The sequence below is a fragment of the Canis lupus genome, chromosome 29 (genome assembly GCF_048164855.1).
Source record: "Canis lupus baileyi chromosome 29, mCanLup2.hap1, whole genome shotgun sequence".
In the NCBI taxonomy this organism is placed as follows: Eukaryota; Metazoa; Chordata; class Mammalia; order Carnivora; family Canidae; genus Canis; species Canis lupus.
In genome coordinates, this window is record NC_132866.1 from 39587607 (window position 1) to 39602593 (window position 14987).

Consider the following 14987-nt stretch of genomic DNA (forward strand, 5'->3'; position numbering starts at 1 on the left):
AGATGCTCAACTGCTGAGTCACCAGGCGTCCCTGATCCAATGATTTTGAACAAGAGGGCTAAGACCATTCCAAGAGAAAAAGACACTCTTTTTAACAAATAGTGCTTTAAAAATTGGATATCTATGTAATCAAATGAATTTAGATCATTACCTAAAACCTAATACAAAAATTAAATGGATCTGAACTAAATGTAACATCTAAGACCATAAAACTCTTAGAAGATAACATAGGGGAAAAGTTTTGTGACACTGGATTTGGCAATGACTTCTTGGATCTGACCATAAAGGCACAGGCAACAAAAGAAAAAAATAGAAAAACTGACCTCTGTAAAATTTAAAGAATTTTGTGCCTCAAAAGACAGTATCAGAATAGTAAAAAGGTAACCCACAGGATGGGAGAAAATATTTGCAAATCATGGATCTGATAAGGAGTTAACATTCAGAACATATGGAAAACTTAGATTCAACAACAATAAAGACTCAATTAAAAAATGGATAATGGATTTATATAAACATTTCTCCAAAGTATAAAACGGGCAATAAGCTTATAAAAAAATGCTCAACATCACAATGACCACCACCCTCATTACCCATTAGCATAGCTATGATTAAAAAACAAAAACAGAAAATAACAAGTGTTGGTGAGGATTGCAACCTTTGTGCAGTTCTTGGGAATGTAAAATGGTACAGTGCTATGGAATACAGAATGGTAGTTCCTCAGACAATTAATAATATAAAATTTCCCTACGATCCAGTAATTTCACTTCTGGATATATAATTAAAAGAATCAAAAGGAGGATCAGGAAGAGACATTTGTATACTAATGTTCATAATAGTATTCATAAAGCTAAAATATGGAAGCAATCTAGGGACTGAGGAATGGATAAGCAAAATGGAATATTATTCGATTAATTTTCTCCAGCCTTAAAAAGAAGGAAATTCTGACACATGCTATAACATAGATGAAACTTGAGAACAGTATGCTAAATGAAATAAGCCAATCACAAAGGAAAAATACAGTATGATTCCACCTATTTGAGGTATTTAGTTATCAAAATTAGAGGAAACAGAAGGGTGGTTGCCATGGGATAGGTGAATGGAATGGTAGAATGAAGTTATTTTTTAATAGGTACAGTTTGTTTTACATCATGAAATGAGTTTTGGATATGGGAGGTGGTAATTCTTCCATAATATTATAAATGTAGTTAATAAAGCTGAACAGTACACTGAAAAATAGGTAAGATGGTAAATTTTGTTAGTATATTTTAATTTTTAATGGGAAAATATTTAATACCTTTAAATGGGAAAGAAAAAAACCCACCTGAGACCCCAAAAAACCTTTAAAGGGAATTAATTAATTAGTATCAGGGAGATGCAAGTCAAATCTCCAGAGTTTCCAAGGAAATGAAAAAGGGTGAATGGAGACCAGAGTTAATGCCTCCAGAAATCTGTATCATAGATCTGGTCAGTCTAAGAACCTGTTTTTTTTTTTTTTTTTTTAGCGGTAAGATACATGACCAAACTAATAAATTCATAAAGGGACTAGCCTTAATCTTACCTGCACCAGGTATCGTGGATCCACATTTAAATAAGGAGACAGAGGGTTCATACCAGTCACTAGAAAGAAAACATCACATTGCAATGAAATTTTAAAAAGTTATTTCATTCAGTGTTAATTATGCTGTTTCTTGTGTTTTGCAATTTTGATTTTCAGGGTCACTGAATATGAAATTCTCTGCTTTTCTATGCTTCTCCTGTCTTGCGTGGCAGTTTTAGGGTTGTCTCCTCCTGAGGTCCTCAAACCAGGTCTTGCATGAGTGGCTCAGGCTCTCATACCAAAAAGATACTGGCAATAATGTGGATCAAATAAAGCAGCAGGAAGCATAGCTCAAGTTAATTATAAAGCTAATTTCCTCTACTCTGTCACAAGGATGCTTGACATCTATACAAACTGCAAAATAAGACTGATAAGAGACCAATCAATTCCATGGGAAAAACAGTGCTCAGGTTATGTATTATACAGAAATATTTTAAGGTACTTCCTTCAAATCTTAGTATGGACGGCTGCTGACAAAGGTCATTTGCTGTGTCAGTGCAGAGCATTCTTGGGTTATCACCAAAGGAATGTGGGTAAGGACAAAAGAAAATGGAAACTCTCAGAGAGCCAGATTTGAATCCCACTAACTTTGAAAATGGAAAAATCTACCCGGGAAAATAACTTTCTCACATTCTAAATTTAACTCTTGAATTCCTGCACATCTGTTGATTGTTCACAAATCTGTGAAATACCCATGACTATAGTCTTTTCATCAATTGAAAGCCCTACTAATTCTATATTCAATATTCATCCTGAACTGTTCCTTACCACCACCCTTACTGCTATCGTTTTAGTCCAATCACTAAATCTCACCTAGGCTACAGTAAGAATCTACTTAAACAGACTCCTTAACTTGCTCTAGTCCCTTTGATTCATTTCCTATGTAACAACTAAAGTGAATTTTTTTTTTTTTTTTTAAAGAAAAGAAAACAGCGCGAATGACTTCCATTCACACTTGCGATCAAATCCAAAATCCTTACCATGGCTTATAAAACACTGCATTAATGGCCATAACTTGTCCTCCTGATCTCATGACCTCCTACAGCTCCAATTTCCTTGCAACTTTGTAGATACACAGGCCTATCAGTTGTCCTTTAAACGTGTCAAGTGTTTTTTTTTCCTCAGGGCATTTGGACTAACCTCTTTCCCTTGTACACCTGCCCCCCATTCCTAGCATTTGTACTGTATTCAGGTCATAGTTCAAACGTCAACATCCTCTAGCTGCTTTCCCTGACCCATTCTAAAATGGTGTGCTGCTTTCATCATTTCTCGATCTTGTTTTGATGCCTTTACATAAACTTATCACTAACTGAAGTGTTTGTGTTACTTGGCTCACTTCAATACGATGTAAACTCCACGAATGCAGCAATCATCTCCTTTAACCATCGGTAGTCCCGCACCCAGAAAAGTCATTGGCCCATTCCAGGTGCTCAATGAATGGTGTTCACCCTCGACCTCTTAATTTACCTTAAAATCGTAATCAAATTAATGTAACAATGCTTATCACATTAAGGAAGTGAGTGCCCTTTGCGCTCCAAAACCCAGACCTCAGGGGACTTGTTAGATGAAAAATGTGTTCCAGATTCAGTTTTGACAGAAATGACACTAGGGCTCTTTTGTTCTTGAGCATAAAAGACCTGGAGAAGTTCTATTCATCCAGGTGAATACCTATAAAATCTGAAACTCGTGGAAGATGTATTCACAGGATCGAGGGTACAGGCAGGGTATTCATGCTTCTGCACTTTTGATCTTGTATTTTTCCTTTCTTACCTGGCTTCTTTTTTCAAGTCCATAAACGACCTTTAAAGTGCAGCTCACTTCTCAGCTCCTCCAGGTGGCACGATTCAAATTTCTTTCTTGCCTATATTCAATATTAAATGCTTTGACCTGACGGCTACCTTTCAGCTTCGAAACACGAGACTTTGTGCTTAAAAGTTATTTCCAAGCTATTTGGACTGTATTTACTTGCAGAGCGAGGCTCACCTCTTAATCTAGAGTCGAGCACACAGCCCAAAGCACAAGCAATGTGTGAGAGAAAAGAGAGGAATTTGTGGACCAGGCTTGGATATGAAAGGAAGAAAAGAGGCAACGTCTCCCGAGTCCAGGTCGGCCAGACCTGCTCGGGGATCCACGGCTGCAAAAACTCGTTCGACGTTGAACGAGCGGCAGCGCAAACACACGAACTCCATCAGTGGTACCGAAAGGAGTGAACGCCAGCCAAAAAAAGGACAGAGGACGCTATTCGTCCGGAAGAGTCGCAAGGACCAGTAAGAAATGTTCGTTCACAAGCTAGGCCTGATACTTACGCGGGACTCCGGCCAAATCCGCGTGCGAGTAACTTGCCCCGCCGGCGCCGAAAAAGCCGGCCAAGCCCCCGGTGGTTTTGTTCCCGCTTCCCCCGCCGCTCTCCATGGTGTCGCAGGAAACTGCCCGTCTGCTTATCACCACCGCCTTAGGCCGGGTTCGTCTGCTCGGCCGTTGCTCCCCTGAAACAGCAGGGCGACCCGGGTTACCCCTTCCTCCTCCACACGGTGACCTTCCGGGAGCCGGCACCCGCTAATCCTTGCAGTTCCGCTTTGCGACACTGTACGTCCCGGAAGCCGGAAGCGCCTGATGGCAGCCTTCCGGTGGTGGGAAAGTGAGCCGAGCCGGAATCAAAGCGGCGCATCCTGAGGCAGGTGGGGGTGCCTGTGGAAGAGGGAAGGCAGGCGACTGGCTAGGGCTTGGCTCGGGAGGCCGGCGGAGTAGCAACTGCAGAAGCAGGCAGCGGCAGAGAGGGAATGGTGCCTGGAGGCGCCGGCGAGGAGGCGCAGTCCGTCCCTCTCAGGGTTAGTGAATGAGGCTCTCCCCGCGGCCGGCCCGGGGACTGTGCGCTGCGGGTCCCAAGCATGAGTGCGGGCCCCGGCTGTGAGCCCTGCACCAAGCGACCCCGCTGGGGCGCCGCTGCAACTTCTCCGCCGGCCGCCTCGGACGCCCGGAGCTTCCCCAGCAGGCAGAGACGCGTCCTCGATCCCAAGGACGCTCCCGTGCAGTTCAGGGTCCCACCGTCCTCCTCAGGCTGCGTCCCGGGGCGGGCGGGACCGCACAGAGGCAGCTCCACCTCGCTTGGTACGTGGGGAAATAAAGAACTTTGTCCTTCGCTTCGGCCCAAACCTCATCTTGGTCTTTGTAGGGGACACAGGGACAACATCCCTTTCTGGTCTTGTGTCTGCCAGTCTGAGGTCCTCTTGCTAAGCCACTAAGGCCACTAGTAGGGGAATGCGGCCGCGTTTTCCCCGTTGGGATTGGTGGTGTGAGAAACCCTAATGAGTAGTCACTCACAAGAAGGAAAATGGCAGTAGACTCCACCTGTTTGGTTTCCTCGGGTTTGCTGAGAAGTTGCCTTAGTTGTTAAGGAAGTCTAATTGTGTATGTGAAACTCAGCCTCTAGATGGAAGGAAAGCTACAAAGGTCACAACTTCTCTTGATTCAGATTCTTTGTCCTGGGGGTGCAGAGCTGTTAGTACTAGCTGGCATTGTACTTTTTTTTTTTTTTTTTTGGCATACAGTGTTGAATAAGAGTAATTTGGGCTCTGTTTTCAGATCCTAGAATCTATCAAGAGAGATTAAACAATTACAAGTCCACATAATAAAGGGTAATGGATATGCTGACAGGTGAGGGACATACATCATTATGGTAGGAGTCCGGAGTTTTAATACAATCTGTGGGATCAAAGATAATCTCCCAGAAGATGAGAGAGTTTATTTTGAGGACTGAGAAAGGATGAGAGAGTTTATTTTGAGGACTAGAAAAGAGGAAGTAAGGAAGTGTTCCTAAAATGCAGCTGGTGCATACTGTCAGCAGGAGAGTGTAATGAGAGGTGGGGCTGAAGGGAGGTAGGCAAAGATCAGATCATACTGGAAAATAACGGGCAATGCTGAGGATTTTGAACTTTAAGGACAATGAGAAGCTTTTAATGTCTTTTCGTTAGGGAAGTGACTTCATGTACATGCACACACACACAGACACGTGCCCCCCCCCCCCCAAGGCCTCTGGCTAGTGTGTAGAAAATGAAGAATGGATTGAAAGGGAGCAGAAGTGTAGGCCCAAGGCTAAAGGAGTTAGTGTAGGTGGGAGATAATGATGGTTTATACCTGGTTGTGGGCAGTAGGAAAGAAGTGGATGGTTTCAGAGAGAATGGGTTTGTACCTCATAAATATTGTTTGTGCTGGATGTAGATTTGAGGATCCTTGGCATAAATGTGATAATTGATGCTATAGAAGTAAATTAGATTATTTAAAGCACGTAGAGAAAATAAAGGAGACCTAGGACAGAAACTTTAGGAACATCATCATCTAAGAGTAGACTGAAGAGAAGCAGCCAGAAGAGTAGGATGAAAGCCTGGCTTTTATTGTGTCACACAGGGAAGAGAGCATTTCCAAAAGGATGCTTTGGTCAACAGTGTAAGAGGCTGCACAGAGGTCAGTCTTTGGGTGAATGGTGTGAACTTAGTTCTGTCAGGACTTAGAGGCAGTGGGAGTAGATCTCAACTAAATATTGAAGGATGAGCAGGATTTCTGTATAGATCAAGGAGAGGAAAAAATATGCAGAGGGATGGCATGTGCAAAGGTGGTAGGACTGGAGCATAAAATGACAGGACTGACAGGAGCGCCAGGACATGAGGCCAGGAAGAAGGGCGGAACTTCTTATGGACAAACTAGTTCCATTTCAAAGAGTTTAGACTTTATTCTGTGTTAATGAGGAGCCACTGAAAGCCTCTAAAAATGGAAATAGCATTCAGTTAATATTTTAGAAAAGATGGCTTAGTGGCCTTTGGACTTCTCTGACTGCAGTCCACCGTATAAATTTCACTTGGTACACAGAATAAGAAATCTATAAACTGGGTAAATATGCCATTTTTATTACAAACATGTTTCATGAAATACCTATAATGTAGGAGACTTTCTTATGTTGTCTGTATCTCACTTAAGAAAGTCCTTTGTTTAACATTAGGTTAGAGAAAGTCAAGACTGGACAAGGAGACCAGTTGCAGGAAACGAATGCCGTTGTTTAAAAAGTGATGTTCCTGTTCTTTTGATGTTGGTGCTCTTTTGAAGATGGAAAAGAAGGAATGGATTTAAGATTTAGGCCGTAGATCTCAGAGAACTTGGCGAAGGAGAGTGGAGGAGAGGGGCAACTGAGAGTGACCTCCAAGTCCTGTATCTGACTTATGCGAGAGGCTAATCTGTGGGCCCATTAACTTTATTTGCATATAAAGGTGGAAGAATTAGTTTCTATTGGAGGAGAGCAATCAATCCTCATGGTTGGATCTTTTTATTTTCTGCAGATTTTTGCAGAAGAGGAACAAAATGAGTACTTGGGCTGTACTTTACATGTGTAAATGTTTTTGTATACTGGGCACAGGACAGCAATTAGAATGTTCAAGTCTAAACAAAAACTATTGTTTCAAATTTGGAATTCTTGGGATCCCTGGGTGGCGCAGCGGTTTGGTGCCTGCCTTTGGCCCAGGGCGCGATCCTGGAGACCCGGGATCAAATCCCACATCGGGCTTCTGGTGCATGGAGCCTGCTTCTCCCTCTGCCTGTGTCTCTGCCTCTCTCTCTCTCTCTCTCTGACTATCATAAATAAATAAATTTTTAAAAATTTTTTAAAAAATTGGAATTCTTGTAATTAGTACTACTCAGGTAAAAATTAGGAACTTTCTACTTAAATTTTTCATGTATAGTTAGAGTAGGGAGAAAAGGAAATGGGCATTCATTCATTCATTCAAGATCTTCAAATTTTGTGTTATTTGCCTTCCTGGGTATATTTCTTATATTGGTTGAAATCTGCAAATCTGCATACAGGCAAAATTCAAGGTGCTATTCACATTCTGATGGGAGCTCCTCTTCTGCTTTTTATGACTACCTAGAGTTTCTCTCCCTGCTCCAGGCATGGTCCAAGTGTAGGATGGGTGGTGGTGATTACAGTGGTGGTGGGGGATCCAGTTTGTCCTCCTTCCTCCATATCTTTCCTTCAGCCTCAAAGCTGTCAAAAGCATTTTCAGACCTCTTTCTTCATCTCAAAACTCCCACTGTCCGTCACTCTTTGATCTCACCATACCCTTCCCATACCTTATCTTGCTGGGGGGGGGAGGGGCGGGACTTTTTGTGAAATTTAGGTTTTCCTTTGTAATGCAGGTGAATTTCAAAGCTTTTTGTGTCATTTGCGTGTATCAATAGCCCTAATTGATTTGCTCATTGAACATTGAGATGCACTGGTTACTGAGTGATATTACTAATGAGATTACGTGTAAATGATGTGAAATTAAAATAAAATTGGAGAACTAATCTCAGTGAAAAAGAGATTGGATGGAAGTGTTGGAGAGGATACATTTGTTGAGTTTCTGCTTTGTGAAACTGAACACTGCTATTTTTTCTCATTGATCTACATAAGTCTTGCAGGAGATATTTATTGTTAAGCCTATTTTATATGTGAGGAAATAGAAGCTCAAAGAATAAAAATACTAGTAAGCGACCGAGTGAAGATTTTGGTCCAAGATCTGGTTTGACTCCAGATCTTGTATCATTTTTATCACCTCTTATTGCTCTTCTTTTTGTTTGCTGTGATTATTTCTAGTAAAAAAGAAAGAAGTTACCAGGTAACATGGGAAGCATAGTTTTATGTTCATTTCGGGAATAAGGGGGTAAAGTTCTTTTTTTTTTTTTTTTTTTTTTTTTTAAATTTATTTATTTACGATAGTCACACTCAGAGAGAGAGAGAGAGAGGCAGAGACACAGGCAGAGGGAGAAGCAGGCTCCATGCACCGGGAGCCCGACGTGGGATTCGATCCCGGGTCTCCAGGATCGCGCCCTGGGCCAAAGGCAGGCGCCAAACCGCTGCGCCACCCAGGGATCCCAGGGGGTAAAGTTCTAAGCAGTCTTGTGGCGTGTTGCAAAAGAAACCTTTGAAAGCCAGAAATAGTGGTATTGAAAAGAAAAATAGGACTCTCAGAAGAATGTCTTGTTATCAGGAAATACCAGTTCCTTATTTCTGGTTCCTCCTTCTTTATCCTTTTCAGAGGCTTCGGGAATTATAGTAGGGAACTTGAAGCTGGCGAGAGAACACATTCTCAGTGTCAGAACTGCAGGAGAATGCTACATAATTTCTTATGAAATAATGTTGTATGCAGTCTTTCGATTCTGTACACTTGCCTTTGTAGTGCTATGCTTCATGTGCATTATTGGATTGGATACCACTAATCCTTATATTTATGGAGAAAGGTGTTTTGAACTCCACACTGACTCAAAAAGTGAATTTTTGGTTCCTTGCTGGTTTGTAATTTGAGGATTTTCTCTTGTGTTTGAGGTAATGAAATTAGAGAAAGAACTACTGAAAAGCCTTGAAATTAAGTGGTTCACCCTCTTCTGATTGAAGCTAATTTTTTCTCAAGCCTGATTTTCTATTAACTTAATTAAGTCACTGAAATAGTGGTATTTAACAAGAAATATCAAATATAATTACTTTTTTGTGATAGAAACTATTTTGAAAATACTGATCAAAAATTTTTACTAGTTGGAATGTTTTTTAAAATGCAATTCTTTGCATTTTATGTAAGGAATGTAAGGAATTATATGGTGCTCAAATAGAGTGATAAAGCTGTTGATTTTCGTGTATTTGGAACAGCATCTGTTTTGCTCATGTTATGGTGTTTGAGGAGACATAAATAAGAGTAGAGTAAGTCTGTGACTTAAGGTGCATAGGTTTTTACATTGCAGCTTGGAGAATAGTAGAGAATCTTTAAAATTTTATATTTTTATACTAAGATATTATATACATTTAATCCATAGGCAGTACAGTTAAAAGCATGCTTGTTTTTAATGATTTTGTAAATTGTGGATTGCATTTATTTATATTGCATCTTTACTGAGCCATCAATTCTACTTTTGCTATTGTCTGCTGGTCATTTTAGATACAAATTATCTACCTAATTAGATAGATAGATAGAATTATCTCTTTGGCTTCTCAAATTTGGTATGTTCACAATTGATCTAATCATATTTTCCCCTAAATCCAGTTGTCTTATATATAGTCTACATTTTTAGTTAATGCTGTGACCATCTTTCAAGTCTCAGACTTAAAGCCTAGTGTCACCCTTAACTTCTATCATTGTAAAGTCTGTAATGACTCATTTCTCAACTTTTATTTTCTGTTCTTACAATGACTAGTTTTGGTCCTTGGCCATTAGTTCTCCAACCTGGTTGATGATCATCAAAATAACTTTTTGAAAAAATACAGATTCCAGCTTCCCTAGTGACTCCCATCATCACACATACATTGATTCAGTGGGTCTGGGGCCTGGCCCTAGGATCCATTAATTACCAGGCCCCTAATGATTCAGCTGGTTTGGAAACCACTGACCTAGACCAGTAACTTCCTTTCTAGTTTCTACCATTAGAATCTTCCTTCTTGCCCCTTCAGATTTGCCCTCCAGGGTATGTATCATGTATGACTGGGACCCTCCTAGATTTGAGTTCTGGGATACAGCTCTGAGTGTGACCTGAAACTTTTTTTGTACCTCTTTTTGTGGGTTATTCAAGAACCTCTGTGATATGGTCCTAGCTGACTTTTCAATCATATTTTCGGTTGCTTTTTTTTTTTTTTTAAGATTTTATTTATTTATTCATGAGAGGCACAGACAGAGAGGCAGAGACATAGACAGAGGGAGAAGCAGGCTCCCTGTGGGGAGTCCAGTGTGGGACTCAATCCTAGGACTCTGGGATCACAACCTGAGCCGAAGGCAGTTGCTCAACCACTGAGCCACCTAGGCGTCCCCTATTGCTTTCTTTTTAAGTTCTTTATATTTCCCTGCCATTGGTGCCTTACAATTTTCCCTTTATGTGACTACATGTTTATTTTCAAGGAACAGTTCAGTCTGTTTATAAGATTGTCCCACTTACTCCAATTCCCTAAAATAGTATTTTCTTGGAAATACCTAATTCCTTATCAGGATCCTTTTTAATACTAAACATAGTTATGAATCAACATTTACTTAGTATATACCAAATTGGGCCTTAAACACCTCATAATAACCCCAGGATAGATACTGTTAACTTGCAGGTTTACAAATAAGGAATCTGAGAAACAGAAAAATGAGCCCTCACAAAGACACATAGGAATCCATTGGGAGAACTAGGATTAGAAACTAGGTGATTTGATTTCAGAGCCTGTATCCATTGGTCGTACCAGCTCTTTCAGGGGCCTGTCACTTTCCATTGTGTGCCAAATGCATTTATATTTGTATTTCTGTTTAATCTCTTAATGCTTGAGTGTGGAAGGAATGATTGATTAATCTCTTTAATTCACAGAACCTAGCACAATGCCTTACATGTATAAATGCTGCTATAGGTATTTTTTTTCTTTGAAGGCAGGTATGCATAAACATAATTGTTTTGGTATGTGTCTTTTTTTTTTTTTTTTTTTTTTTACAGTTTTCAAACAAAAGACTATTACCAGTTGGATGGACATTAAAGGAATCAAGACAACTGAATCAGAAAGGTATAGAGGTATACATGCCTATATAGAAAAATGAGTAACATGATATATGAATGTTTTATCTTGCTTCATGCTACTTTTTCTCCTTGCTTTCTCATTTTTATTTATTTATTCTTTCAGTTTATAAATAATAATTTTTTAGTCTCTCAAATGCTAGAGTCTGTTCTATATACTTGACCTACAGATATGAAAGAGACTTACAGAGTCTCTAAGATGCTTATAGTATACTGATGGCAGATGCAAAAACACATGATTATTACATAGTGTGATAAATAGGACAATAAAGGTATAAACAGAGAACAGTGGTGGTTAGCATATAGAACAAAGAATTAGCTTTACCATTGCAGGAAGGCCTGCCAGGAGGTGAGTGAAGTTTAACATTTAAAGGAAGGGCAGGTGTTTCCCAGGCATAGAGTTGGGGAACGGGGATAATAGGCATATGTGCAAAGTCATGGAGTCATGAAAGACTGTGTTTAGGTAATTGCAAGTAGTTTAATTATTGCTCTAACACTGTGGGAAAGGGGTTGAATAAGTGATATTTTTTATACCATAAGTTCTTTCTATTGTATCATAAATTCTATTGTCTCATTAGTTCTTTCTATTCTGTTGTAGTTTACATAGTAAAGAAAACAACAATACAAGAGTAGAATCCATGATGAGTTCTGTACAAAAAGATAACTTTTATCAACATAGTGTGGAAAAATTAGAAAATGTTTCTCAGCTAAGTCTTGATAAATCACCTGTTGAAAAAAGTACACAATATTTGAGCCAGCATCAGACTGCAGCTATGTGTAAGTGGCAAAATGAAGGGAAACATACAGAGCTGCTTTTAGAAAGTGAACCTTCGACAGTAACTCTGGTACCAGAGCGGTTCAGTAATGCTAACGTTGCTCAGTCACCCCAAAATGATGATCACAGTGATACAGATAGTGAGGAAAGTAGAGATAACCAAAAATTTTTGACACCTGTAAATTTTAAAAATGCAAAGCAGACCACAGAAGGTGAACAGGCCAGAGAAACCAGAAGCCACCAGAAGTGCAGCAAGTCTTGCCATCCAGTAGAGGACTGTGCAGGTTGTCAGCAGGAAGAGATAGATGTGGTGCCAGAGAGTCCCTTGTCAGACATCGGCTCTGAGGATGTTGCTACTGAACTGAAAAATGCCAACAAATTGAGTAGACAAGAAAGTACTTTAGGGAATTCTTCTCCATTTGAGAAAGAAAGTGAACCTGAATCACCAATGGATGTAGATAATTCCAAAAATAGTTGTCAGGACTCAGAAGCAGATGAAGAGACAAGCCCAGGTTTTGATGAGCAAGAAGATAGCAATTCCTCTCAAACAGCAAGTAAACCTTCAAGGTTCCAAGCAAGAGAAGCCGACACTGAGTTGAGGAGACGGTCTTCTAAAGGAGGTGAAATTCGATTACATTTTCAATTTGAAGGAGGAGAGACTCACAGTGGAATGAATGATTTAAATGCCAAACCATCTGGAAGTACTTCTAGCCTGAATGTAGAATGCAGGAATTCCAAGCAACATGGGAAAAAGGATTCTAAAATCACAGATCATTTCATGAGAATGCCCAAAGCAGAGGACAAAAGGTAATGTTTTTCAACAAGAATATCTCCAATAGTGTGATGTATCTTTCATAATTTTGTAAGAGAGTTTAACAAAGTTACGGTTTATACTGAAGCAAAGAAATAGTTGTATTGCCTGTTAACTGTTTATGGTGAATTTAAACCTAGGTTCAAAAAGACCAGAAACAGAAAACAAGGATTGAATAAATATTGTTAATTGGCTTTTTTTTTTAGTTTTATGATCTTCCTTCTGAAGTTTGCGGGGATTATCAGAATATAAAAATACTAGGTTGACAGTGGCTTCTGTTTATCCATTTTTCTAGGCCTTTGTATACTGCATTTTCTCTAATGCTCTGATGCACAGGCAGGCGTTACTGTACTCACTTTAAAAATGAGAAAACTGAAGTTTAAGTAAGAATTCACTGAAAATATAACTTGTGGGTGGTAATGCTGGGATTTAAACCCCAGTCTGTCTGATTATAAAGCTTACATTTTTGCAGTTATCCCATGTGGAATCTTAAAGCTTACTCTCCATAATTTCTATCATGTGTGCCATAACAAGTTCACTTTGTCAAAAATTATTGTCTAGAAACCTGGGAAGTAGCTGATACTATGAATCATGACTTAACTTGGCACTGCTCATATTTTTACATGGCCTGTTTTTTGGAAGGTGATATCTGTGTTTAGAAATTCCTTCCACAGACTTGAAAGTAAGCTTTTTAGCTTTACCATAAGTTTTATAAATTTTTCTTTTGATTATAAACACCAAGGAGAAAGAGAAGCCTGGTACATTTTTTTTTTTTTTTTAAAGATTTTATTTGTTTACTTGAGAGTGAGAGAGAGCGTGCACACACACTAGAGTGGGGTGAGGGGCAGAGGGAGAGGAGAAGCAGACTCCCCACTGAGTAGGGAGCCCAAAACGGGGCTTGATCCCAGGATCATGACCTGAGCCGAAACCAGATGCTTAACAGACTGAGCCACCCAGGTAAAATGTCCCTTAGCATATTTTAAACAATAATATTCTGGGTAAGTTTTGTACTTGTATATCTAATGAAACTTAAGTAGTAAGTGATTTGTGACTTAAACATTTGTTTTAATCTTAGAAAAGAACAATGTGAATTCAAGCATCAAAGGACAGAAAGGAAGATACTTAAATACATTCCACCTCACCTTTCTCCAGATAAGAAATGGCTTGGAACTCCTATTGAGGAGATGAGAAGAATGCCTAGGTGTGGGATTCGGCTCCCTCTCCTGAGACCATCTGCCAATCACACAGTAACTATTCGGGTAGTTATTACTTCTTACCTATAAAGAGAGAGGACTCTTATGTCTTGATTTATTATGATACTTATTAACATGAAAAACACACCAAGATATAGAAACTCCTTCTCTTTTCTGATATATAAAGTACTAAGAAGTCTATAGGTTGGAGAAAAATAATGATAGCTTACTTAATATAGCACTTAATATATCCATAAGATGAATCGTTGTCAGCTGATAAGGAAATTGACTTTTTTAGCATTTTTCTAAAAACTTACTAGTTTTTTTTTTTGTTTTGTTTTATAGTCAAGTAATAGTGTTTGTTGAGTATGCACTACGTATTAGGTAGTGATTAGTCCCTAAAGTTCAAAGTTGTGTATAGTTCGATATCCTGAAATTGTTCTCCAATTTTGCCCTCTTTTCTGAGCTTTTCAGATTCTTTAGACATCACCATTACTGTCCCAAAGGTGTCTCAAGCTTAACATCTCTAAACCTCATTTTTAAAAATTGTGGTTAAATATACAAAATATAAAGTTTGCTATTGTATGATCATTTTTCAGCATACATTTCAATTGCAGTAAGTACGGTCACAATATTGTACAATTATTACCACTGTTCATTTCCAGAAAATTTTCATCATCTCACACAGAAACTATAACTCTCCATTTCTTAATAGCCCCTGGTAATCATTTTATACTTTCTGTAGCTTCTTTTTTGCAGAAACAACTTTATTGAAGTGTATAAAGTTTACCCATTTTAAGTGCTCACTTAATTCAGTGATATTTAATTAATTTACTGAGTTAGGCAACTATCACCATATCCAATTTTTTTAAAATTCTTTTTTATTTTTTTATTTAAGATTTTATTTATTTTTTCATGAGAGACACAGAGAGACAGGCAGAGACATAGGCAGAGAGAGAAGGAGAAACCAGCTCCCCATTGAGCAGGCAGTCTGATGCGGAGTTCGATCCCAGGACTGTGGAATCATGACTTGAGCCAAAGGCAGATGCTTAACTGACTGAG

General features: G+C 39.2%; 2 protein-coding genes across 8 annotated transcripts in view; one reads left to right on the forward strand and one right to left on the reverse strand.

The window, feature by feature from the left end:
• LOC140621223 (mitochondrial import inner membrane translocase subunit Tim23) overlaps window positions 1-4187 on the reverse strand; it is a 33513-nt gene extending 29326 nt beyond the window's left edge. Inside the window, exons 1-2 of one of the 2 annotated variants that reach the window (XM_072806328.1) lie at window positions 3904-4187; window positions 1559-1617 (exon numbers count right to left, since the gene is read on the reverse strand). In XM_072806328.1, the coding sequence (XP_072662429.1) occupies window positions 1559-1617; window positions 3904-4009 (165 nt within the window). In that variant the 5' untranslated portion in view covers window positions 4010-4187. The remainder of the gene's footprint in view (window positions 1-1558; window positions 1618-3903) is intronic. The other variant, XM_072806329.1, reaches the window with a different exon arrangement.
• PARG (poly(ADP-ribose) glycohydrolase) overlaps window positions 4181-14987 on the forward strand; it is a 116336-nt gene continuing 105529 nt past the window's right edge. The window contains exons 1-4 of one of the 6 annotated variants that reach the window (XM_072806309.1): window positions 4181-4271; window positions 11069-11135; window positions 11745-12728; window positions 13808-13991. In XM_072806309.1, coding sequence (XP_072662410.1) covers window positions 11098-11135; window positions 11745-12728; window positions 13808-13991 — 1206 coding nt within the window. In that variant the 5' untranslated portion in view covers window positions 4181-4271; window positions 11069-11097. Of the gene's footprint in view, window positions 4706-11068; window positions 11144-11744; window positions 12729-13807; window positions 13992-14987 lie in introns of all 6 variants that reach the window. The other 5 variants (XM_072806308.1, XM_072806310.1, XM_072806307.1 and 2 more) reach the window with 5 other exon arrangements.